Genomic DNA, 27500 nt, shown 5'->3' on the forward strand with positions numbered 1-27500 from the left:
GGTAACTTCAAGAGATGCATTTTGAAGCATCTCCCACTGTCATATTGACCAGGCGTTCTGCTGCCAATAAGTACTTAGCTTGCATATATTAAGAAAAATGGCTTAAAATTACTGCAGTACTCAAAAGTTTTGGTTTGGAGGTTTATAAATCACAGCCTTGCATTTTTATAATAGCACCGGTAGTGTACAGGAGCACAGTTCTGGTTTCAGGCTGTTAGATGTAAGCAGTTAGACACTAACGCAAGGCTAAGAGCGTGCAGTCACTTCCAATGCTGAGACACCAACAAAAATCTGTTGGTATTTCTAGAATAATGCCGTATCTAAAGGTTTAATAATCAGGTACAGAAATTTGCTCCAGGCTTATACTTGCCATTCAAAATCCCACTTTAGGAGCAAATATTTTTCTCTTTTTCAAATACATTAATTTGGGGACACTTTAAAACATACAGCCAATCTTCCCTAGCAGGGAAGAACTGTGCAAAGTGTATAAAAAACTTTTTAATGACTTCATGAATATTTTTAACATACATGAGAACTACTCTAATATACATATATACAAAAGACTTGCAGTTCATGGCAATTCAGAAATATTGATCCTACCTCATTTGCTGAAGTTAATGTGAACTTTGGAAGTAGTTTATCTTTTCATACTTTATCTGTATTTAATGAATGACTCTCCCTCGGGTACATTAATATGGATATTTTCACATATGGGAACTTCTGCCATCAGATGTTCTTTCCAGTTTCGAAAAGGAGACAAAACAGTCCATCCAGAGATACCGTGCACCAATTCCACTACAATTTCTAAGTGACTGGACCAGAAAATTAACTTTGCGTTTTCCATTCACGACAGAAACAAGTGAGGGGCTCCTCTCTCGTTCCACTTTGTCAGAGTGACCGGGTCCTCCCCAAGAACTTTACCAGGGTGTCCTCTACCTCACCCTGACGGGCTGTGATGTGGAGGCTGAACTGGATTCTGCTCTCCCAGAGCAACAGAAGTCCTTAGCGCAAGGGCCAGGTGTGACAAGGTAGCCTGAGTGGCCACAATCTGGCCGAAAATCAAAAAATTACCTCTGATATGCACTAAAACAGAACTCCGTCGTCCACTTCAACCTCCCGCTTTTCTATTCCTCCGAATTCTCACTGTTGCACATTAAAATTGCGACTGCTGATCCCAGGTCTCTGAAGGTTGCTCCTTCTTCCCCAGAGAAAAAATGAAAAGCAAATTCAATTTACGCAACCCACATTGCTGGAACAGGACAAAACCACGGCCTCGCACGTGGTCCAGCCCTGTGGACTCACTCTGTTAACAAGACGTACAAACTAGTCTACAGTTTCTAAATAAATCACAGAAGATGTAGTTTCCTAATTACACAGGGATTTAGGAAGGACAGGTAGGACCATCTGGTTATAGTTAAACTGGAGCAGATAGGCAGGTTCTGCAGAAAACTTCAGATTTACGGATCTGCTGGAATTGTCATTCTGATATTAATGAACTTAAAATGAAAGTTGAAGAAAAAAGATTCAACTACTCACGTGTTGATTAAATACTATTTCCTATATATACTTATACATTAAGTTTACAACCAAACGATATTTTCAACTCATCAAGACCTTTGGTTCAAGGCACGTTTGAACAACAGCAAGACAGCAAATGAATTCGCAAGCTGTGATGATGCAGACCTGGAGAGCTGCACGGAGGCGGTTGACCCTTTTTGCTGTTTGTGAGCTGGGCTTTGTGAAAACGGAGTAGCTCAAAGCGCTGAGCACGTTTAGCGGGCACTGCAATCTCAAATTCTCTATCTGCTCTCGCAAAACTAAAGCTAATGAACTAAGAGATTTGTGTCAGAAATCAATGTGTAAATGATTTAAGTACTGACACTGGAGCTCAGCCAACGAATATTTCAAATAAAGTGCCTCAAGTACGAGTGGTTGGACTCGGGAGCATCAGGCTTAAATCTAAACCTAGGAACCTCGATGATCTCCAAATGCGGTGGCTCTGGACAAACTAAACGACAAGCCTAAACAGAGAACTCAAATCCCTCCACCACGCGTAAAGCCGGACTTGTTAAAAGTAAACGGGAAGCTGTAGGCACTACACTTGACACGCTTGACACTCCGTAAGGACTTTCTCTGTGCCATCCCAGGGCCCCGGCACGCTCCGGTGACGTCTATGGGCACACGTCCATCAGTTTTGCCGTCGGCTGGTGCAGAACTGAGTGCGGTTCTGCCACCGTCTCACAAGCACAGACACATTTCCCCTTTTACGCTATTACATCGTGTAAAAATAACGCTGCTCCTTTTTTAAGGAGCGCTCACTGACGCCCAGGAAATGTGGTTACAAAGCAGCCACGCTTCGCGCAGGGAGCAGGCTAGCACCGAGGCCGGTTACTCTAGAGAAGCTAATCACGTATCTCACGGTATCAAGAAATGTGCATCCTCAGCTGTTCTGTGAAGATAACGTTACTGAAGATAACCTGCCCTAGAAAATGTGTATTTTTTAATTTTGAAAAATGTAATGCAAATGCCCTCTGTTATGAACACAAAACAGAATCTTCAGTTATCCGATGAGCAGCAGTTTCTTTGGATTTCTGTAAGTTACTTTGTAAATGTGCAAGTTAAAAATAATAGTCATTAAACTGCTTAACTGCAATAAAATGTAACTATTTGCTTACTGCATACAAATTAAGTCAGTATCAAAGTCCTGATTTTCTTTTTAGTTTGTATTAATTTATTATTGAATTATAAATAACTAATGCACAAAGCTAAATACTTACATAGCACTTTGCAGACACTAATTCACAAATGATGCAACATCTTTTCAAGGCATGTCTGAAAGCAGCAGCAATTAGTTCGTAGAATTTCCTGGCTTCAACCTCAAAGTTACATTAGAGTTTTTTTTTAAAGGAACATATATTTAAGCAGTCAGCAAAACAACTGTGGAGAGGTGAACGGTGATTTTGCAGAACCTCTCGACTGGTGACAGTGCCACCCTGCACGGCGCACTGCTACACGAACTGCAATTCGAATTGCCGAGATTCGCGTTATTTAAACAGACGCCCTGAAAGCAAATGTAGGAGAAGTCCTATCAGAGACCCCGATGGTTTTTCAGAGCTTGGAGTTTGCTAAATCGACAAGCAGCTGAAAGTAACCATCTTGCTTGGAGGAAGTTTTTGCAGGAAGAGCTAAAGTGCCAAGAAAGGAAAAGTTTGAAAAAGGCAGACAGAGACGGTAGCTTATTTTCATAAGTTGCCTAATAACTTATTTACCTGATCTAACAAACAGCCCAATTATTTTACATAATTTTCCACTATCAGGAAAATACTATCTGTGTTTCATAACCTGCCATAAAAAAACATTTTTTTTCCCCTCATTTCAAGCCCTTTGGCCAAAACCACTGAAATTAAGACACACAGTCAAATGTGTCAAAATTTAAGGGATCACTTTAAACTAAAAGCAATCAGGATGTCTGAGTTTCAGACTGATGAATGAAGAACGTATATTCCTGTGTCTACAGCCAAGACTGTATTTGTGTACTTCACTGCTGAGAAATTGTTTGTGAATTCTTAACAAATCCTCCCCACAAGGATAACCCTGCTCCCTTAAAGAATGGCCAGACAAGGTCAGCGCAGCCTCAATCTGAATTTCAGATCTTGACTTCCGTTGGCTTTACTTTTTCTTTTCTGCATTAAATATGAATGATATTCACAGAAGCATTTGGAACACTAATTATCGGGAAATACATATTATTTTATTGCTTGCCTGAAAATGTATGGTTTCATTCATTGTTCGCCCATGTAAAGACAATCAGGAGCTTCAAGCGAAGTGCTAAAATATAAAAGGCCACGTTCATTCATGTATTGGTCCAAGCTGCAGCACTATAAAGTACATCAAAAGGTGTTAATGGTTTCAATATTTATCTGCTGCAGGGAAGTACTCTAAAAAGAAGACAGAAAAAAATTTCTGCTAATGGCTGTGTCTCTCCATTAAAATGAAAAGCTTAATGCATCTTATAATCAGAGGACAATTTGCAAATCATTAAGAGAAATGTAAAATTCCATTAAAATACAAATCAAGAGTCCCTCACTGGACTAATAATCTTTTTGATATTATTTTGCATTTCACTATTTCTTTTCCCAATATCCAGGCACCACAAATGATCAGTTCTTGAACATGCTATTTACCACAGCCTACTTCTTTAACGAGAGACTGAGAGAAGTATAATCTGCTATTCAGAGCAGGTACTAATGAAGAATTCCATATATTCTGAAATTTAATTAAAACCCCAAAGATTTCAAATTAGATGCAATTTGAAATGCCTGGGGCAGAAATACATGCACTTGCGTGGCAAGGGTATCACGCTGAAAGTTGATACCATAATTGGTCTTGATGTATTTTTGTGTTGCCAGGCTGAAGCACAGAACTCATAACCATATAAAAATTCTCTGTAGATTACCTGCTCATTGAAAATGCCATCACTCAGGTAGTTCTCTACTAAATTACCATGCTACTAAAATGCACAAAGTGATTCGAAGAGAAGAGTGGCACAGCTGGTCGACGCTGCCAATGAGTTATGCATGCGTCGACGCTGCCTTTTTTCTTAGTAAAATATGCTCAGTTGAATATTAAAATATAATTGGCATTCAACCTAAGTAGCTTAAACCATTTTGTTATCTTCTTTTAAACCGATTTGGCTCCTCCACAGTTATTTTCAAGGATGCGATTCACAAACTAATGACACCATCACTTTCAGCTAGATTTGTACTATTTTACATTTGTCATAAATAGGAACAATTTCTACAGCCTTCTAGGGATGTCCTTTAATACGGGCTCCTCTTGATCATCAAAGGCCCAATTCATGGGGAAAAAAAGAAAGAAAGAAAAAAAAAGAGTGTGCCATTTATGTTGGTTCTTGCATATTTTATTCTGAAAAGAGTGTGGGATGCAAATTTCTAATAAAAAAAGTATGTTTCTGCAGCTAAGCAACTCCCGTGTCTTTCGCAGTGTACAGCGGTCAGCTCCCAGAGTCACAAACTCCGGAAGGACAGAAAGGAAAATGCCGTGGGAACAGGTGAGAAAGGGGCACGCTCAGGTCAAGCAGCAGCCAAGGATCCCGACCGCAGAACGCCTTCCCCTCAGACGAACTTAGCTTCAAAAAGGACACCACGAGCGCCGTTATGTTTTTGTATTTCGTGAAAAACTATTTTTGAATAATAACGAAAAAATGTTTTTATTAACAACGGTATTTAGAAACAAGCTGGTTACCATAGTAACAGTAACACTAAACATATTACATGGGAAATACAAAACATCCTAGATGTATACGAGCACTGATGATATTTCACACTGGTAAGGGGAAATAATTAGGTCTAACTTGGCTGAAAGTTCATCAAGAAAATGGGTGTGGGGGGCTGTACTCATAAAAATCTTTTATCTGGCTTTCATAATTGCTTATTAAACAGAGTGAAAACATTGCAGGGGGCTGTAAGCGTGGCAAGCAAGCACAGAAATCAAAGGGAAAATGAATTAAATGAAACTTATTCCTCATACGTCTGCACTGCTACGAGGTTGCTAGGACAGGAACGACTGCACCGGAAAAGCAGCCAGCTTGTGCGGGGATTTCCACGGCCGCACACCTCCGCGGCTACTCCGATTCCGCACTCTGAGGGCAAACAAAATTTCTGCCACAGTTCAGGTGAATATCAGCTGTGGAATTTCAATCCACTAAAATCTATAGAATAAACCTTCCATTCAGGTATCCCTCATTTATTATGACTTGGGCCTATATATAATTATTGACAAAAAAGAGCCATGCTGCTGAAAATACTACGCTTTTTTTTTTAATTAACTTGCTCTTTCACTCCCTCCCCCACAACAGAATACACATATATATAAACAGATATAGATATATCCTGATGTCTCCCATACTTTGACTCTTTCAAAGATCATACGTCAAAAAAAAAAAGGTTGGAAAAGGACTGGAAAAAGAATTCAGGACATAAAAGTAATGGGACTAGTTTTTCTTGTTTTCATTTTTGAAGGCTGGAGACGATTGATTTCTGTTTGAAGAAAACTGTTTGAAAGTATTGGATTGTAAAAATCCATTAAATGTCTAACAAAACAGTGACTTTCTGCTTATCAAAACTATTCTCACATGAAATGGTAATAAAAGAAGCTGCCAGTCTACAGAATTTGAATTTTGTGTTGGCAGACAGAAATATGAAAACTTGTCATCTCTCTGCACTTGAATCTGCCATGTCCAGATATGTGAAGTGCTAACGTTTTCAAGCAGATTACTTCATATTACTTTAAAATAACATTTGCTAAAGGCCTAAATAGAAATGTATTTGCATGCCTGACGAAGCTGCTGGAATGAAAAAAGTGGAAGTTGCTAATAATTCTCAATTTTTTTCTATTTAATGAAATGAATCTCTATTGCAAAATTACAGGAATTTGTTCTCTCATAATTTGCAAAATAAATAAATGGCGAGAACGATGTTTTGTCTTTTTTCTAGGAAAAAGCAAGCCTTGCTGCTCTCCAGAGCAGGTCAGCTATAATGCAATTCAGTTCTGCAAAATATAAATATGACCTAGCAGTGCTGCTGGATTTATACTTTCTTAACTGAACTTTACTGAATTTTCCATTTTTCACTGGAAATTAGATGACTACTCAGACACAACAGTGAGACAGGTGGGATCCTGGAAGTTTTTCTGTAACCTGAATTTTCCATTTTTCCCATTGAGCACTGAAGAAAATCGAAACTACACATGCCTTTTATAGACATATGTATATCCCTATACATATATGTCTCATATATATCTACTGGCTTTTACTGTAAGAATTACTAGTTAATAAAGATAGTAATTTTTCTTCTTTTCATTTCAAAATTGCAAACCACCAAATCTTCTTGCTTTACTAGGCAGTATCTAACAAGGTGTGTGTGTGTGTAAATACGTATTTTTTGTAAGTTTTAATTAAAAGTGAAGGAAAAAAGATCTGTATGGACTTTAATACCATAAATGTTTTTCTTATTTTAGTAATCGTTATACATTGAAAAAGTGTCTGCCTACATTGTATGAGAAAGAAAATTGTACTTTTTGGGATACACTGCATGCTGTAATCAGGGCAAGCAGTACAATCTTCAAAAACAATTCTTTTCATTATAAGCATTCATGGGATGTTGAACCTGCTGTATGAGAAGTAAACCAAATTAATAGCTCTCTTATCCTCAGAAAACTTATTATTTGAATATTTCAACCACAAAAAGGAAAAAAATAAATATTTCTCTTTGCTGAACTACAGAACATAAAATATTTATTCTTCTATCTTAAATTGGGGCAGATTTTTTTCTTTTTAGTTTAAAATAATTTTATGGAACAATAGTCGGGCAAAGAGGTGCTACTACGTTCCACTAGCAATATGATGGAAGAGCATCAATATGCTATCAAGCATCTCCCACGGTGGTAAAAGATGGTCTTATAGTCTTAGAGGACTGACCACACCGGTCAGAAGGGCACCTAGTGGTGTCTCCTCACCAGCACCCCCACGGACCCCCCATGACTTCCCGGACCCAGGCCAGCCTCCACGGGGAATCATCCAGCACAGTGCAAGGGGGCACCGGGCACACGGCACGAAAAGCAATTCATTTTGCTTCTCCTGTAACGGCGTGGAAAGATTCGCTTTATAGACCCATCCTAAAGCTAGAGATTCAGCAAACAAATGCAAAACCAAGAAAGGCCCGGTGAGCCTACCGCACACGAGCAAAAACCAGTCCGCAAGAGCTATATAAGCAAATAGTTTCTTCCGCCACTCACAAATATTTCATAGTGCGCTTTGTTGTCCTTTGGAGGTGACTCTGCCAAGCTCACTAATCTCTCGCGTCGTGGTTTGAGTTTCTGAAAGAGAAGGTTCTCAGGAAATCACAAGGTAATTATTGATTACAGGCCTGGGTACAGAACTAAGTCATCTTGAAGACAGAATGGAGGTACGTTCCTCCTTCTTTGAAGACTCCCAGCTCCCACTACGTATGAGGTGTTTCATCAATATCCCTTCTTGGATTAATAACATGCATTAGACAGCGGAAATTTCAGCTACCAAGCTGGCATGCAGAGCTCGCCCCTGCGGGCTCCAGCCGCGGCTCTAACTGCTCCTCCTCCAGCGTCATCACCCGTGATTACACGTGCACATGCGTGCACACGCGCACACCATTTTCATTCGGATCACCAGCCTGCTTCTGAAATCGCTAACCTGTCTCCCTTCCTGTTATTCACATTCAGGAGAAGTCCTGGGGGGCACAACCTGCCCCACCGGCTGCAACTGCCCCCAAAGACATGCTTCAGGTGCCCATGAACGCGTGGTGGAAGCAGCCTGAAGAGCAGCCCCGAAGGAGAGCCCTTCCGGACAAGCACGGCACGCGCGCTGCGCACCAATGCTGTAATTTAAAGTTTATTTGAAGCAACCTGGTGACTGAGGTGAGAAGCACAGCAGAAGGTACCTCCACTTGGGGGTCTGCACCTTCTGCACAAGGACCAGACTGGAGACCTGGGACCTCAGGAGCATAAAAGAGCATAAAAGCAACTTCTGCCAAGCTAAAGGCCCTCGTGCTGAGGCGGCTGCCACGCATGTGCTCCTGGAGAAAGAGCAGAGCCCGAGGGCTGCTGTTTGCCACTGGCTCAAGGAAAACCCTCTCGTGTGTCCAATTTCCTCTGCTCTCCTTTCTCTAATAAGCCATCCGGTCTGAAAATATACAACTGTTCTTTCCTCCAGTGTCCAATGGTACGATGTTTTCTGGAATCTCAACCAGTAAGTTTATAAGACTAAATAAAGAATATAGTAAATAAATAAAGTCAGGAAAAATTCATCGTTGGCCATTTAACATTTCCTTTGTCATTTCAGAAACCCACAAATCAAGCAATTCATACATAGGTATCAAAATAATACCAAGGTCAACTTTTCATCTTCCTTTATACAGGGGGCTAACGACCTTTACACTTTAAGATTAATTAATCATTTTCCCCTATAAGCTTTCTGTGATTTTTCTGAGACCTAACACCTTAAAGACATGCTGTGGAGAGGTGGAACAAAGCTTTAGGAAGTAAAAACTACTTTTTCTTTGCACGATGAATTTCTAGCATTGGCCATGACACAAATCTTTGAAAATTTTGATTTTTCAACTGCATTTTCAAAAAGATTTTGGTTGCACAGGTTAAACTGGAAAGTCTGTAAGCTGGCAACTTCTGTAGGTGTTGAGAAACTGGCCTGGAAATTTTTACTTGTATGCCTCCCTCTAGGGATCCTGCAAATGAAAAGGAGGTTCTCCACATCCATGAAAATGAGAAAGCGGGGCTTCCAGAGATCTCCAGCTTGGTGTCATTTTGGAGTAATGGGCCTTTTTCTGTGAGCTAATGAAATTAGTCCTGTCACGCAAACTGTGCGTTCCAGCTTCAAATGTTACCATCGATGACTGAAAAGAAGCAAATGTTAATTCTGTACTGAGAGCGCTCTTAAATACTTTCCCAATTTTAATAATAACTTAGTTTAAATAATCCAGGTCACAAAATGAGCCACTGAAATAGCAAGAGTCAGAATTTAGACTGCTAGTGCAAGGGCAATGCACACGCTCCTGCAAACCGAATCACGACAGCCTAATGAAACGGCTATCGCAGTGTGTAGGGCCTCCTCCTCGGAGACTGCGGGATGCTGCTGGAAGTTCTCACTTCTCTAGGAACGTAGGAAAATAAAGCCTACATCAACATTTTTTCAGGTGGTCAATAACCATACAGCAGCACTGTGGATAGATGCAAGAGCCTACCTTTACCTTCTGAACTTGCCCGTCTCCCTGCTTTTGTTATCCTGAAGTTGATGATGGCCATAATTTTTTCTCCACAAGGACCTTTCCCTAATGTTCTCCACAAAGGTAACTGCAGAAAACCGATCGGTTATCGAGAAGTGCTTCATCCTGAAAGCCCTTAACATTCGTTTTAAAGTGTCATTTTATTAAATGAGGAACCTCCTTCATATCTTTGTCATAAAATAAGCAAAACCCTTACTGCCCTTAGATGATGCTAGCACAGAGGAAGTTAAAAAAAAAAAGGCTTGACATAAGCACTGATTCAGAAGAAAGAAAAGATGCCATCATCAGCTCTTACCGCAAACACTTGATGATTTAACTCAAATCACGCAATTTAAAAGAACCACAGTATACGTGGTCGTATTCACAGGACGGGGAGAGGAGGAGGAGGGCTGCGGGTTTGGGCGACTGCGTAGGGGAGCTGCTGCGGAGCCGACACAGAGGTGCAGGCAGCCAGTAAGCTGGATGCTTACTGTCGCCCGTATGTTTGTTCTGCATTTTTAAGTGCCTGGAGGAACAAGCAGGCACTTTCAAGTGTAAATGTGAAAAAGTAAATAAATACAAATTCTTAATTTAGCAATACTGTCATTCTGACTTACAGATAAACTGAAATGTAGCATATGTTCCAGTATAATGCAGTTTTGACCTTACCTTTCTACTAAATAACTTTTTAAAATAACTTCTTAAAATTTTTGACATGTATTTTCCACATTCCTTCCAATGCCAATTTATTCTATTATATGAAAGAATTACTGAGAAGAGAACGTAAGAGGCTATATAAAAACAGTATCACATCAGTGTGATTTGTGCCCATTAACTGTGTCAGCATTTCCATTATGTACTTGCCTCCCCCCTCACCATAAAACACGCACACCTGGTCTTGGTCCAAGAACAAATAATTGAACTAAATTAAAAAAACCTGCATCGGCGCATGCTAAAATGAGAAAAACATACCTCAGTCCTGCAAAACGCTGAACCTGTGATACCGAAGGTCAAAGCCCATTACGGCTGCTGCTCAGCACGAGGCCGGGCCGTTCAGCGGGAAGCAGGGCGGCTGCAGCGCCCGCTCCGCGGGGAAGCCCGGCCGCGGCAGGGCCGGCAGCCGCGGAGCCGCCGGGCAGCCTCGCTGCGGGACGGGGCCTCCCGGCTCGGCACGACACAGCACGGCGCACGGCACATCCCCGGCTGCTGCCGGCACGAGCGTACCCCGGCACGAAACCCCAAACCGGTAGCAAAAGCGACATCAGCAACACTTACGCTCCAGCTGAAATATTAGCCAAGCTAAAAAGACCTCAGCAGTCCATTTAGGAAAAGGAGCAAGCGTTACCTTAAATGTTTTACAAGCTTCTGGCGGATTATCTTGGCAACAGAACTCCCCCGTTTTCACCCAAAGACGAGGTGGAAGGTGAACAGCAGTAACTGCGGCGGCGATCGCCCCACCTCGCTCCACCCAGCCATAGTCACTCCAACCCTGACGTTTGCACAACAGCACTCTTCAGTTCCAACCCAGCTGATAAAAAATGCGAAGAAACCGTGGGATGGTAACTTCATTGACTTAAAGGCTGTATTTCAGAAGTGCTTTCAGGAGTTTAACATTTTGGCATTTTTGACGTATCATTATTTGACGTTTCATTATTTCTTAATTTTGCACAAGCTAATAAGTAGTTTCACCAATATTTCTAAAAAGAATTGTATTAGCAGTTGTATAAAAATTAGAGGGACACAGTGCAGTACGCAAGTTTCGGGAAGTTTGGAGAATACTCAGTACTTACCCTGTAATTTGTCTATGAAAGACGCCACATTGAGGAATTTTCCTAATATGAAATGATTAGTGCAGAAGTTTACCACTGAAATGAAGGTACGGTGAAAAGGTAACCAAATTGAAGACTTGTGCCTTGCAAAAAGAATAACCGGATTATCCGTGCGACATCCTGTAGAACAACTGCGTTTTGATTTTGTTTTCCCACTTGCAGCTAACAGATATTTAAGAGCAAGAAAGCCTAATAACAAGGGGAAGCCTTTCCCTTATTCAAATGTGAATAAACCCAGCAATCAGCAATACAGAGCTGAGCACCTACTCGCGAGGGTGCATGTCCACAAAAATGTGTGTGTCACGTCCCACATGCCAGGCTGACACCTGTTGCACACGTGCACTTAGGTACCGCTCCTGCTCTGTAAGATACAGTCCTACGCGTCAAGCTGAAATGAACAGGATCAGGGAGGGAAATGCCGGTCAACAACTCCTGTTCAGTACTTTTACTCTTGGGAACAGCAATTTGGCACTGATTTCCCAACAGAGGGGAATCTTTCTGGCTACAACTCCGCAAAAAAAGTGTGAAAGTTTATACAAAAGCCAGTGCTATCTTGCCTTGTGCAGTGCGAGGAGACTGGCCCCTTTCTGGCGCTATTTTATTATGCTACCTCATAAAACGTAGCTCTCAAAAAAGATTTTGTTCACTGGGAAAGGATTATGTTCGTGGGGAGACAAAAAGCCATTGCAAAGTGCAGACTTCTGTGATTCTTTTTTTCTTTGGTACTAGAGTCTGCTATCGTGTTTCATGAGATTGACTTCTATTTAGAAGCCTTCAGGAAAAAAATCCAATAAGCGTTACACGGCCAGGAGAAACTTCTCCCAGGGCACGTTTTTATGGAAGTTCATGAATAGTCTATCTACTTTGTAGCAGCACTTGTTCTTTATTAAAAACATTAAAACATTATCTGCGCTCAATTTGAGGAAGCAAAGCAGAAACGGAAAAACATCGCCCGCCTTACGTGCCTTAGCCATCGCCAGCTGTTTGCAGGGCTTGGAGCAAGCTGGGGGACCGCAGCGCGGACCTACCTCGCTGCAGGAGCCGGTGGTGGAAGGCGGGCAGGGGCAGCGCCAGCGTCAGCGCCGGCTCGCAGAAGTAGGCGCGCAGCCAAGCGGCGCACTGCTGCAGCGGCGGCGGCAGCGGCGCGGGGCCGGCGTCGACCTCGCACGTCGCCCGGGTCTCGCCGGCGCTGGAAAAGAGAGAAAGGCATCGCCGTGAGCCGCGGGGCCTCGCTGCTGCTCGAGTTCAGCGCCGAGAAAGTAACGCTGCCGTTAAATGGAAGAAAAAAGTTAGTGCCAGACCTGCTTTGTCTTCAAACGGGGAACGACAGTGTAGTGTGGAAGGGAAAAATGGAAATCCAATTACAGAAGACATGGTAATAAAGCAATATTTTCCCCTGAATCAGAAAGCATCTCAGTAACACTTGTTTCATGTATTTTTGAATACAGAGAGGCTGAACGTCACACCACTTACAGTGTTTGACATTTGCATTATAGAAGTGAATATTCATACTCCCTACATCAGCAGGAAAATATATAACCCCCAAAGCATTCAATGTTGAGTCACAGGCTCAAACTCTGTTGTTTCCCCACTCTGACAACGGTGAGATAATTCATAGCAGCAATTATAAAACAGATTCTTTATTAGCTCCTGAGATGCAATGTCAACGCAAGGTTATTTGCACCTGGAAAAACATGGTAATGAAAGCAAGGCGAGAGGAAAATGCCCCAGGCAAGCGGGAAATGTCGGGAAGCAAAGACCACGCCGGGCTGGTGGGCCTCCATGGAGGGAACATGTTCCTGTGCGGAGGAGAGGCGCCGGGGTTTCTCCTGTGCAGCCCCGATGCCAGGGAGGAAGCCGTTCCCGCAGGAGCAGCGCCTTCCGCTTCCGCGATGCCTCCCGGCTGCTGGGCCTGCTGCTGCTTTCCTGCCCTGATTGAATTGGAAGGAAGCAATTGAGAATTCATTTAATTTTAAATGGCAGCTCATATTTTCCGAATACTCAAGAACGAGGCAGAAGAACAGAAAGCACCCGCAAACACGAAGATGTACTTTTCCCCTTGCTGCTCTTTTCTTCCTTTTCTCTGGGAAAAAACCAATGCTGCTGTAAGAGTACTGACAAGCATTTGCAAATATTCAGCCACGTTTCCCAACGCACCTGCTTTGAGTTTGGCAAAGCAGCATCAGTGGGGAACTCCTCGTGCTCTCCTGCACCGCGCGAGGCCACGTTGCTGCGGGTGCGTTGCAGAAAGCTCCAGGGAAGTGTCACCGTACACCCATAAATACCCACAGCCGTTAGCAACGCGCGGCGGAGGAACGAGCAAGGCTCCAGCACTGCTGGGAAGAGCGAGAAGCAGACGGCACCGAGAATGGCTGCCAAATCTGCAAGTGCAGCTGGCCATCTCCACGCATCCAGAACCTTTCCTGCCACTCATAAGCACCCTGAAGTCTTCTCACTCTTTGAGGTTCCTCCTTTTTTTCCCCCTCCCCTGCTGGAAATACAGCCAAACCCCAAGAAAAGAAGTCGTAATTAATCAATGGTGTGCTCCTCCAACCCAATGAGATAGCCTCCCAGTGACAGGCTAGATGTTTCCCCAGGCAGTAGAAAGGAGGGAGGATCGTAGCGATAGTCGGAGTGCCGCAGGATCCGAGCCAACAGCAGCAAGACGAGCAAGAACGAGCGCGGCCCTGCCAGCTAGTTCTGGGGAAAAAGCAGAACAAAACAAATTCCCCAGGATGTTCAAGTATGCTGCAAATAAGAGAAAATACCAATTGCTTGGAGCGGAAGAAAAACTCAAGGAAATGAAAAACCAGCTTAGGATCCAGGTTGGCAGACACTAACGAGTGAGTGCAGGCGTAGCTCTCCCTTTCCATTTTTTTGTCCAGTTTAATTACAACCTTGATTTTTCTCTGGGGAGAAAGCAAAATAGTACTGATTTGCTATATAAAGTGAGGTCTACTTTACGTTGTTTTGGCATTTAAAATCGTCTTGCTAAAAAACGCTTTAACTGTAGGAAAATCTGTGCATAACCTTCTCCCAGGACTATTTGTACGATATGGACCTCAGACCAAGTTCTCGACACCAAGGATCATCTTTTATTCTGCACATGTACAGCGCTCAGCAGAACAGGGCTCAGTTTTATTGTAGACTGTTAAAGCTACTACAATATAGTAACTATAGAACATAATAATGCCTTTGAAATCTCCACGAGAAGTTGGTAGACTTTTCTGCTCCATTTATCCAGAAGAGCAGAGAAAGCATTCAAAACTAGCAACCTTATGGTTTTCACATCATCTTGTTTCATATACTCTGGAGTCTGGAAATGATTTGGCCTGTAATATCATAATAAAAATGAGAGACTACATCTCCTCACGGCTCTGCATCAGCTCTCTCTGCGAGAAAACAGATAATGAACAGCTGGAATCACAGCTCTCCCCCAACGGGAAGTTGGCAAAAAGGTACTGCAATTTCCTCTGACTCCAGAAGAGCAGCAAACGATGGTCTTTCTCCTCCCTTGAAAAGGCCAGGAGCCAGAAACCAGGCTTCAGCAGTGCACAGCACCTACCGCTGAGGCCAGTGCCGGGGCAGGGGTTGCTCAGGGCTTTGCTGAAAGGCCTGACTCAACCATCAGGCCATTAGCTCCATATTTAGAAGTAAGCTACAGAATCACAGAATGGTTGAGGTTGGAAGGTGATGACCTCTGGAGATCACCTAGTCCAACCTCCCTGCTCAAGCAGGGTCACCTGTTAGACAGGATTGCGTCCAGGCGGGTTTTGAACAGCTCCAGAGAAAGAGACTTCACAACCTCTCTGGGCAACCTGCTCCAGTGCTCCGTCACTCTCACAGTGAAGAAATTCTTTATATTCAGGTGGAACTACCTGTGTTTCAGTTTGTGCCCGTTGCCTCTTGTCCTGTCGCTTCGCACCACTGAAAATAGTCTGGCCCCATCCTCTTGACACCCTGCCTTAAGCTATTTGTAGACACTGGCAAGATCCCCTCTCAGTCTGCTCTTCTCCAGGCTGAGCAGGCCCAGCTCTCGCAGCCGTTCCTCGTAGAGGAGATGCTCCAGTCCCACAGTCATCTTCGCGGCGCTACGCTGGACTCTCTCCAGTACCTTCATGTCTCTCCTGTACTGGGGAGCCCAGAGCTGGACGCAGTGCTCCGTATGAGGATCACCTCCCTTGTCCTGCTGGCAACACTCTTCCTAATGCGCCTCAGGATACCATTGGCCTTCCTGGCCACAAAGGTATATTGCTGGCTCATGGTCAACTTTTTGTCCACCAGAACTCCCAGCTCCTTCTCTGCAGAGAAGGAATAAAAGCGTTCCCTGGCAGGACTGTTCTGATAGTGCAAAGCTTAATTTTTTATGGCTATTTTTAAGACTAGTGCCTTGTCACTGTAGAATATCTCCAGATACTCTCCCGCCACTTTGCCACCAAAGATTTTTGCAACACGTGCCGCCTTCTACGACGGGTCAAGAAAACAAAGGCTTTGCAAGAAGAGGTGGTGCTTGATAGGAATTCATTGATTTATTTTCCTGTAGAATACAAAGGCAATTCACCAATACATAGGCTGAGAACTTCTAAATCGCAGAAAGATTAAAAAAAAAGTCTTCACCTATTCCTGGGAATTTGACGGCATTAATAAAGATAAAGAAAGAACATTACTAATGCACAGGTCTTCTACTGGCCCTCCTCCTCTCTCTTTCCTCCTCCCCTTTTCTTTCCTGAGTTGCATAGCAGCACTCCTTCTACAAGCTACCTAGTCATTAAAAATTCAACTTGAATCACCAGCTGTCTTTAAAACAGTTTTCTGAGGCTTCAAAGCCATACTTTGGTCCGACTAAACCAAACATACATTTCAAAAAGTAAGGCAAAAGTAGTCCCAAAACATTCATAAGAAGAAAAGGAGAGCAGACGAGTTAGATTATGTAAAATTTTCTCCCCTCATGTGAAATTCCTCTCTTCAATATTATGCTTCCTTGGAAGTTTTCTGAACACCCTATTGTATATATTAATATTTTATCATCTCTAATTCAAGAAAGACAGAAAAAGGGTAACAGTATATTAGAGGCACCCATCCAACATTTATATTAATTACTTGTACCCAGTCTTAAGCAATGAACAAGCAGAAACCAGGGCACCTGCTGTATTAATGCTCTTCCCCTCAGTGATCCCTAGAGGAAGAGACTTACTCCTGGCAGCACAACCACCAGTGGCCAACAGCCAACAACTAACAGCATGACAGCCAAAGTAGCCATTTGCACCATGCTTGTTTTGAACCTGTGATTCAACAAAATTTATTTTTTATTTTTATACTGGAAAATAAAATAAGCAGTTGCATCTAAAAACTCAAGAAACGGAGAGAAATGTGCATCTCACTCCTCTGTTAGTACGAGCAAAGGACCTTAGCTTTGCTGCTGCAAAATCTTTAAGGACCAGCTTCTGGCTGACATATAGTTTAGCCCATTTCTCACCAGCCTGGCCAAGAGAGGACTCTCTCTGAGGCCAGGAATGACTACTGCTGCCAGCGGAGCCACAGCTCCTCACGTCAGCCCTTGGTGGTGAAGCACAAGACCCACGGTACGTTCGATCCCTAGCTAAGGGAATCCACTGGATCCTAGGGGCAGACTCCAGCCTACACACAGGACAGCCAGCCCGTACTGCTCGTTTTGACGTCCTACATGTTTATTTCCATTTAAGCTGCTTTCTTAAGTCTGAGAAACCTAGGCAAACCTCTGGGTTCTGGCATCCACACAGCCGACCGGGGTCTTCGGGAGGTTCCGATCCCAGTTGTATCTCTTTTATGACTTGCTATACATTTGCATGCGATGAAATAAAGGAAAAAAATGGTTTTAACAGAGGGGGAGAAAATCAGAACCACCACCTGTTTCAGTTTAGCAGGCTTCTTCCAAACCATTTGCCAAGAACTGGAAGTGGCCAACATGCTTCCAAAACAAACATGTAAGCAGCAAATTGGCTGCAGGATCATTCTAAATAGCTTAGCTGTTACAAAAACCGGAGAAATACGACGTTTCAGGACACACCACTACTGTGGGTGGCCATGCTCTAAATTGGTATCTATTTACTTAATGATTTATTTTATTTCTGAGATATTTTTTGCCTCAACCTCTCCTTAAGAAAACTGAACTGAAACATTACAAGATGGACCTTGAATTGTCATTTCCAGTAAGGAGAATATACTACACTGGCTCTGCTGGCAATTTCCTTAGGATGAAGGTAAATGTAGGAAAGTATTACGACAATGTCATATAGGCACCTGCAACTCTTAAATATAATAGCTTGGTTGAACAGAACATACAGCGCCAGGTTGCACTGCACGCCACCGGACACGCTGGAATGCTCTGCGCCTGGATGACTACTCACCCTCCAGTGGTTAGCCACGAGGAGGTCTATACACACGGCTATGGATGCCGAGAGCTAATGAAGATTCTCCTTTTTCTTAAGTTGTTTAAAAGACAAAACAAAAAAGCCTCCAAACTAACAAGAATAAAAACTGCACCTTCTTATGCCTTTAGAGTGCAGTTAGCTAATGTCCACCAGCACATATGGGTAGACTCAGATAAATACAGTATTATACGACTGTAACAACTACAACAGTTCCACCCAGGTAACAGCAAGGAAAAAGACAAAAGAAAAGTAAAAAAGCCCCTCCACAATAAAAATCGATGGAATGTACATTTTTACATCTAACTTCTCAATCTTCTAATCTATCATGTTAATTCTGGTCTTTTGCAGGCCATCACTCACCAACTATGTTGTATTTTGACATTGTGGTACACCTGCAGTGAAGATCATCAGGTTTGCAATATCCTTTTATCTTCAGATATTTAGAAAACAATGATCTCTGAACATTCTTCAGCCACATCCTTTCTTAGTTTTTTTTAAGTATGTACAAAACATACTGAACATATGGTCCCTGAACAAAGACCATAAGTACTTTTATTCAAAACAAATAATTAATATATCAAGTTATTAAAATATTGATCCTAATTAAGAGGCTTTTGGATCCTTGTATGCCTGACCTTAGTGCTGTGAAAGTAATCAATGAGCTGTTCTCGTCATGATGCAGATGGCACAAAATCTCACTAAAACCCTCTCTTAGCCTGCCTTCACTCCAGAGAGCCTTTACACACTGACTAGTGTGACACCGGCTTTCCACCCCCAAAGTAATGCCTGCCCCCTCTCCCCAGAGGTGGACAAGCCCTTCAGATGAAGGCAAAGTACCTAGGCAACATTTGTGCTTTTTCAGCAATGAAATCAGGGTAGGAAGAGGTCAATATCACAAAGCCTAAAGGGGACAGGTGAAGAAAGAAAGCAAGAGTGCGAAGTGGGAGATGAGACAACAAGAGCCAGAAACAACTTCTGCAGAAGATGAGGTGGTTAGACATCTAAAACAGCTAGGAAGGGGGAGAAGGAAATAATCTCTGCCTTTGAAGCAAAATATTGACGTGCCTTGGCTGTTTATAAAGCTCAGTTGCTCTCCAGCGCCAAACTTGCCAGGTCCTACATTTTCAGGACAAGTAACCAGATTTACAACCAGGAAAAAGAGAGCAAACTTCCTGACAGAAACAGATACTAAATCTTAATTAAACCTGCAACAGAAGGCATTGCAGTTTGTCCCTGGAAATCTGCAAGTATATTTACAGGGTAGTACAATACTCAGCTTCTCTACTTTGGAGAGTAGCTCCAGGCTGGGGTAAAGAGGATGGGAAGAGCTACCACTGTGACATACGAGTGTTTTTTCTCTCATGTATATTGATGCTGCTTTGGCCATTTGACTTAGAAGTTTGTGTCTTGAACAGGTCCAAAAATTACCAGAATTATCCTATGTCCATTTAGGATTAGAAAGACTCCAGTAGGTATGCTTTAATAAAGGTAAGAGGGGAGAGAGGGCAGAGAGTGGGGAAATAAATAAAACAGCAATATCCTCTTCTCTTAGTCAGTATCTTATATGCCGACATTAAAAGTCTTTTCCCCAAATTCTCCCCAAAACAAAAATTGTAAAAGATGATAGAAACAGTAAGTACATTAGAGACATTTGGAGTCCTGGGGCCAAAAGAAGTTCAAAGACCAAACCTCCACCGTTGCTCTACTCTGTAATTGAAGCCCAACCTAAACAAGTGTTTTGTGAATGCACGTAAAGACTCCATGTGGCTGTCATGCTAATCTTCTTGTTAAGGGAGAAAGACCAGAGGCCTGTTGCTGTAGCAGATTGGAACTATAAAGAATAGGCTTTGACATGACCCTGTAGTCCTGCTAGGCTGCAAGAATGTGTGATGCAATCTGACAGCAATTTAGACATGGTTCTCTTGGAGACTGCAGACCTATTTAACGTCAAGCAAAAATACGAATGTGGGTGGACTTCTGAATGGCTTTTACCCTCACAGTAGGAAAAAAAGTACGGCTTTTTAACATCAGGCTTATGGAAAAGGATCTTACAGAAGAATCTGCCCATGGGCGGAGAGGAAAACATTTTTGGGAATATTGCCCACTAGAATTACAGCAGAATTCTGTCATCACCTTAGGGAAGAGCTTAGGCTGTAGCCATAATCCCTCTATGATCCATTTTAGAAGCAAAAAAGTTTTCAGAGCACCAGACAAGACCAAAGAGTCTCTAAGTGGTTTGAGACCACCGAGAAAAAAAGGGTCCTTGGGTCACGTTCCACACGAGATGTCACACTTCACAGACGCCACCGCAGCCAGAAGACTTCACATCTCCTTCCTGCATGTGAACGCTTGCCCTCCTTCCCCATCCCTGTTTCTTCAGATATCGCCTCTCAGACAGGCTCAACTAAGTAACAAGTTACGGCAGATACAGGGTGTCTCCCGGCAGCGAGCGTCAGCAATTAAACTCTGCCTTAGGCATTGATCAGCTGGGACACATCAGGTAGGTCAAGTATCTGCATGGCTTAAGGTCATTAGTACAGTTAATTTTGAGGAGCTCCTAGCTCTACTGTAGCCTGAGCCTCACAGGTGACTCAAACACCAGGAGGTACCTGCAGACGTAGAAGGAGCGAGCATGATCCAATGGCCGTTGGGTGTCCAACCTGGAAGTCTCAGTCACCGCGGAGTGTGCATGAGCACGGCCCCAACCGAGCTTGTTGGTAGCACTATGGAAGGGAGATCGGCTGCACTGGAATTTAAATCTAGTAATACAATTAATTAAAGACATCACTGGGGGATGGGAAAGTGTCACCATTTATTCTGCATTCAGAATACATTTTTAAATTAGCAACAGAACTCACTGCAAATTTTCTGGGATCTGAAAACTAACTCTTCTGTCATTAAATGGATATGAAGGGGAAGAATAACTTATAAGGCGAGGTACTTCATATTTTTAGTTGCATTTTCTTATTTTATTTAGCAGATGATTGAAGACAACCCTACATGCAATTCTCATGCATATGAAGACAACAGAAATCAGGTCTGTATACAAAGTTACCTTGCCTGAAGAGCAAAAGCTGATTTGTTTTACCGTTTTTCTTACATCTAGCAGTCTCTGTGGTAGCACTGACCTGCTTGTCTTACTCTCCAGCTCATTGTTTTGCTTAAAGAAATATAGCTGGAATGTTACTTTTCAAACAGAAAAAAAGCCAGTAATAATTAGAACACAGAAGTTAACATTAAAAGAAGACTCCGTCATGCAGCACTATTCTTTAAATACTGTACATATATTTAGCAGGCATTTTTACTGAAGCCTTCATTGTGAAAGTAAATAAAAATGCATTTTATCAACACCTAAATGTAATTTAAATAGTCTTTCTTTGATAGATGAAGGCTAAAGCCACCCCAAAACTGCAGATGAATTATTTGGTCTCTAATGATTCCAAAACAATTACAGGATGCAGAGCAATCTCGTTAAATTTTATTCAAAAGCTTACTACACTTGTGTTTTCTCTTATTTTTCTATCAATGAAACCCAGGAGGTTTAAGAACAATTCATTATGTATGAGACCCAACTTACAGTGCTTGACTGTTGATTAATAGGAAAGTTTGCTGTATGTACATTTGCAACATTAGATGCATACAATATGCTAACTTATTCTTTCACTGAAGCTAATTATTTACAAAAATGACTACTTCAGACTACAATTTATTAAATGCATGCATCCAGTCTCAGTTTGGCCCCAAAAGACAGTCTGGAATGAAGATCTTTTACTTGATGTGACAACTTCTAGAAACAGTGTTATTAATATTGCAAATGTGGCAAATAAAGAGTTCAAATAGCCGTATGTCTGTGCTGCTTTTTTCCTCACAACTGAATCAATGAACAAAGCAGCTTTCTAAGCTTAAAATGCGTGCAAGAAGCATATTCTCACATAGCTTAATTTAGCTTCTTTTAAATGAAGTGCCTGTATGTTAGCAGTAACAGATTAAAAAAAGGATGAGAGCTGCAATAAACAGGAAGAAACTCCCACTTCTCGTTGAACTACTGCCATCACAGTTCCTTTTAAGATCTATTAAAAAGAAATTGATATATTTAAGGGAGAGTGTAAGAACTCAGAACTCTTTGTCATACAATACTTTTCCCATTCTGCCTTTACCTATTTTCGAGGATTTAAATTCGTATGGATCTGTTTGGTTGGAAGTTCTGCGTTAAAATTGTACCTCTCCTTTACCCTGAAAATGAAACATGAACACCTGCATGAAAAAATTGAGTATCAAATAGAGATTTCAAATACAGACGCACCTCTTGAGTAAAATACGTAGGCATCTATATGGACTAGTCTTTTTTCTGGCTTTTCCAATTAATGATGTTGAGTTCAGGAACTGAACGGAGGTTGTCTAAGAAACCTGCGTACGCAGCCCATCGTTGCTGCCAGCCGCGATGCCTGGAAAGATGCTGCCTGATTATTCTGTACTACTAGTGTGTACCAGCAAACACTTCAAAGAAGGGAGAAGGGAGACTCCTGTCTTCACATGCCAAGATAAGGAAAATCAATGTCAATGCCCAAAAGACTCAAGCGATAGCACTGAAGGTCATTAAATGCTACTCACTGCCCTGCGCCATTAAAGTTTTGATTGGAATCCTATATAAAGAGACACAGATTCCAGGTAAGATCTTGCCCTGGGACACAGCGTTGTGGGACCGCGGAGGAAACAAAACAATCAGCGAGAGGCAGACTTTTCCGCGACCACAAGGAACAGGAGGACAACAGCGTGCGTGGTCTTGGCTTATTCCTCTTGAACATATTTATCGTGTTTTCTGAGAAGTGTATCTGATTATAGACAAAGATCTCTGCTAAAAGAATGGCAAGGTGAAGGCCAGCCACTCAGAGGTCAGGGCTCTGCCCCCGTCTCGATCTTCTGTTAGGAGCCCCAGCCCCCAAAGCCCTCCAGAGCGCCCGTTCCACTGCCCAGCCAACGCCAACCTCCTTCCTTCTCCCTAACATTGTCCAGATTCAGTTTTCGACCCTTTTCCTACCCTGGCCACCACCCATCCTCCTGCCCATCACCCTTAGCTATGGGTCAGGCAGTCTCAGTTCGATCTGACCTCCCTATACTGGATTTCAGGTTCCACCTCTGTATTGGTCACTAATTCAAAGACTGATTTTTTTTTACCTTCCCAATTAATTTTTTTCCAGACTAATTCTTGTTCTCTCCGTATTTCGTTCTGGATTTCGTTCCTACTTCATTCGTGCTAGCAGAGGCCATTCAGACACAGCAGGGAAAAGGCAGTCAGCAGCCCCCTCCGGCTGCATCGCCGCTGGGCTCCGCAGGAGAAACGGAGCCCTTATCCCCGGCCAACGGCTCGACTCACCCTCCAGAGCGGTCCGTCTCAAAAGCAGCTGCATTTCCCCGCAAAGCGCCTGCTTTTATTCCCAACAGGAATTTAGCCCCAGCTAACATGTCTGCAGAAGGAAGGACTGGGAAACCAGGACGTGGGAATAAAATAGACAGTAAATCAAACTGATGGTATAGCACATCCAGTCGTGACCTGGAGTTACCAGAAAAATAGTAACTGCAGGGAAAAACACTGCTCTATTCTGTCCTTTCTAAAAATATACCATCAGCAAAGAATTAAGCTATTAATGATTGAAGACTTTTCAAAGGCCTACAGCGTGGCTATATTTGGAGAACAAAAATATTCCTGATAAGAGAGTAGTCTCTTCATAAATATTTCTGTTCCAAATCAGTAGGTTTTGCAGCAGAACAACTGGAAGATTTGTCTAAAAAAAGCAGAAATCCTGAATTTCTCTGTATCTTCTACCTGGAAGGAACCAACCTATTCTAGACTGAGGATGCAGGAAATCCAATGCACACCCAGAAGACCCTCAACCAACAACAAGCCAGTAGACATTTCACATGAGATGTTTTAAACCAAAAAGCTAAAATTCAGCAGTTAAAAATGACAGTACATTTCCACCAAAGACATTAGACAACATTAAACATAGGTGATATCATCGGTTCTATCTATAATTAGGTTAAAAGAAAGTCAGTTAATTTCAGCACTTACAAGAAATTGTTACAAAACATTTTTTCTTATATAAAAGAATTCTCCCCTTGGACTTCCGAGGTCGGTTTTATCACAGGCAATTAACCGTGTTGGGGCTGGCTGCCGGGGACCCTTCGAGCGCACACCAGCCTGCCTTCATTTCTGTCCTCAGCTTCTGCGTTTTAGCACGTTCACTTGAGCTTCGCTTCTTCCCTGCTCTGCGCGCAACTGCCACACGGCATCACCTTGTACCGAAAACCACCACCTCCGTTCGCAAGCGTGCCTTACAGTAAGAACCAGTTGCTAACCGGTATCTGAAGCAAAATTTACATCTTTTCTACATATCTAAGATAGATACACTCCCAATTATGCATGGATTTTTCTTAAAAAATACCTAAGGTAGTTAAAATACACATCCGACTCCTTATACTGCTCTGGCAAGATACAGCTCTATGATCTCCACCGGTACATGGGGAAATTGCAGGAGGAAAATTTCAGGCTGAATTATTGGAGCTGGATTCTAGCTTCAGAAGTCTGTCTCCACGCGTGCTGGCGCAGGAGTTCACGACGAAAGCCAGCACCAAGAACCCTGATCAGCATCGCCTGCGGACGCTCGGGCCGCCGCTCCAGGTTATTAAAACGAGCCGGGAGACGGGCAGATCAGAAACCTCTTTGGAACGCAGCTCAGAAGGGCATTTCCAACACCATCTTCCAGGCAGCTACCGCAGCTGCACGGGAGGACGGACGGCAGGAAACGGAGCAAAGTCCCCAAGGCCAGCTTGCTCCCGCTCCTCACGTTACTACGAGGTTTCTTACACCAACGCGAAGGACTGGTCCTCTTCTTGCCGGTTATGCTGCTAAAACGTGCAGCTCTGTGGGCTTCCAGCCGCCTCCTGTTTGCACAGAGCTAATCGAGCCCTCTAAGTTGGGTCCCCGGCACGAGCAAGTCAAGGCAGCAGCACGTGCTACCTTTGGAAATGATTTTATCTAGCACCCGGAGGAACGAACCCTTCTTGCTTCACACAGTGCTACTCACATTTGTCTTACTCTCCTCCAACTCTTTGCTGGGCAAAGTGAAGTACGTTGCGGAGAGAAAAAAAATTCAATTTCTCATTAGATTTCACAACTTTATTGTGCCACTTTTCTCCTATCTGAAAAGGAACTTATGCATAGTCTTTGAACGACGGAAGTTTGTTAAAAAAAATCCTAAGTGAAGAAGAAAGCCAGATTTTCTTCAAAAATATGTAAAGAACTTGAGGAGATTAAGACTTCATCAAGCATTTGGTTATTACAGTGGTATCTTTTATTTTTTAAAACAATATGAAGGGCAGGATAAATAAAACAAAATCTTGGACTTTAAAAGCAGTAAGTGTTTAGAATTTGCCTGCTGAAAAGAAAATATCTGGACTACTGCTGCATCCCCTCTGCCCCCACGCGGGGCTGGTGCCGGAGCAGCGCGGACGGCAGGGGGGAAGCAGCTATCGCCGGTCACGGCCTTTGAAACGCCTGAAAACACGCTGTATCACACAGAAGAGAGCTGTCCTCGAACAGCTCGGATGGATTTGCTTTCGCTAGCTGACGCACAGCACGGCGAGTAAGCACAGTCTCTCTCTGAAGCTCCTCTGCCGGGTTTTGGGGCTTCCTAAACGGCTTTCCTTCTCCCGGCTAGCTAAGCAAACCCCAATCACCGGATTGGAAAAACAGTAGGGCACATCAATAAAACCAATAAAAATGCTGTTTCAAAAAAGCTGCGGTTATAATTAACTGCAATGAGAGTCTATAAACTCCTGCTCGAAAGCAGCAGCGGCCTCGCGGCAGCGCTCCCCAACATCCGACGGTGGCGGGGACCCAGGGCGTCCCCGAACGCTCTCCAGGACACGACAGGCAGCACCGCGAGCCACGTAACGCGGCGTTTTGAGCACTTTGGGAAGTACACTGCTCATTTCTTCCCCCTTTTTTTTTCCCCGAAGTGGCGAACCGTGCCTGGAGATTGCAGTCCTCTGGGTTTTAGGTGCATCTGCATTACAATCCCATTAACTTGTGTGCCACCCTCATTAATAAATAAACCTCCCACTTAAGTGCCTTTCTTGTAAATTGGCTTGTTCTGTTCCATATAAATAATACAAATTTCTCTTATCAAGTACGACAGGTTTCTTCTCTACCTACGTACAGCGGGTGATATGAGACAATACAGCGATTTAACCTCGGAAGCAGTTTACGTAAGACACTGCCTCCGCACCCCTTGCCGTCCCTCCGCCTGCACTGCGGCAGCTGGGCTACGTTACATAGGTAGTATAGCATCAAATAATGTCTTTAATAACTGACATAAGTATAGTGACCATATGTCTAAAGTAGAAGAAAAAAATATTCGGGAACTATTAAATGGATAGTTATTGTAATTGTATTTTTCAAGCACTGAGGTCATATGTAATTTTGAATCCAAGGTCTTAAAACGTGTTTTCTGGCAAAGACAGAATAATAAATTCCTTTATTGTAGGAGAAAAAGTACATTATTATTGCAAATCTCTTTTCCAGATTACTAATACTGCAAAAAACAAACTGAACAGAACTTTAATTGTTTTAATCAGGAATCCCAGCCTCCGCTTTCTCCCTGCCTCTGGCCAGGGCCCCAGAAAGCCCTGTGCTCTGCCCGGGCTGTCCAGCTCGGCTCTGCTCCCCGCTCCAGCCATGTATTCCCACTAAGTTATTCCCACGCATCGGGATGCTTCTCACAGGGCAGGAATGCCTGGAGACCGCCAGACAGAAGTATACTTCTGACAGCCATTGGGCTTTTTGTTTGCTTTAAATTCGCTTGGCAAACACTTATATTAATACAGCACATAATAGATACCTAGAACCAAACCAAAACGAAATCCTCAAGAGGAGAGATTTAACCAGCTAAATGCAAAAAAGGTTTATTTGAATAATCCTGTATATGGGAATAAACAAAGATAACCTTAGAAGTTTATCTGAACTAGGACTTAAAGACGGCTCGCTCCTACCGCAAATTCATGCCTTCTGAACCCTGAAGTCAGAGTTTGGGCTGCTGCTGCATTATCAGTCTTCAGCCCATGTGAATCTTTTGAGTTGAACCTGAATTTCCTTTTACGGAGAAACTAACATTTGAAATCAGTGAAGATGGTGAAATTAAGCAAGCAAAACTGAGAACAGCCCCAAATTTAGGGTAAGCCACGTGTTGATGCTCTGTGTATCATCCCGCACATGGTATGGAAAGCAACTAACAAGAAAGTGCAGAAGGACTCATGGCTGAGGGCTACATCAATTCGTCTTCCAGAGACAAACTGAATGGAGGAGCTTCTCTCTTCCCTAAACAATAGCTCCTAAGACGACCATGGGATTGTGGTGTCCCCTGACCATG

The 27500-nt window shown here is 42.9% G+C and overlaps 1 protein-coding gene and 1 long non-coding RNA gene across 5 annotated transcripts in view; one reads left to right on the plus strand and one right to left on the minus strand.

The window, feature by feature from the left end:
- Window positions 1-27500, minus strand: part of MGMT (O-6-methylguanine-DNA methyltransferase) — a 163019-nt gene that overhangs the window by 14332 nt on the left and 121187 nt on the right. Inside the window, exon 5 of the mRNA XM_062579518.1 lies at window positions 12691-12851. Coding sequence (XP_062435502.1) covers window positions 12691-12851 — 161 coding nt within the window. The remainder of the gene's footprint in view (window positions 1-12690; window positions 12852-27500) is intronic.
- Window positions 20279-27500, plus strand: part of LOC134142467 (uncharacterized) — a 13064-nt gene continuing 5842 nt past the window's right edge. For 2 of the 4 annotated variants that reach the window (XR_009958883.1, XR_009958882.1), the window contains exons 1-3: window positions 20279-20572; window positions 21053-21109; window positions 26263-26410. This is a non-coding gene — a long non-coding RNA (uncharacterized LOC134142467). Of the gene's footprint in view, window positions 20573-21049; window positions 21110-26262; window positions 26411-27500 lie in introns of all 4 variants that reach the window. The other 2 variants (XR_009958884.1, XR_009958885.1) reach the window with 2 other exon arrangements.

This window comes from Rhea pennata, chromosome 7 (assembly GCF_028389875.1).
Source record: "Rhea pennata isolate bPtePen1 chromosome 7, bPtePen1.pri, whole genome shotgun sequence".
NCBI classification, from domain to species: Eukaryota; Metazoa; Chordata; class Aves; order Rheiformes; family Rheidae; genus Rhea; species Rhea pennata.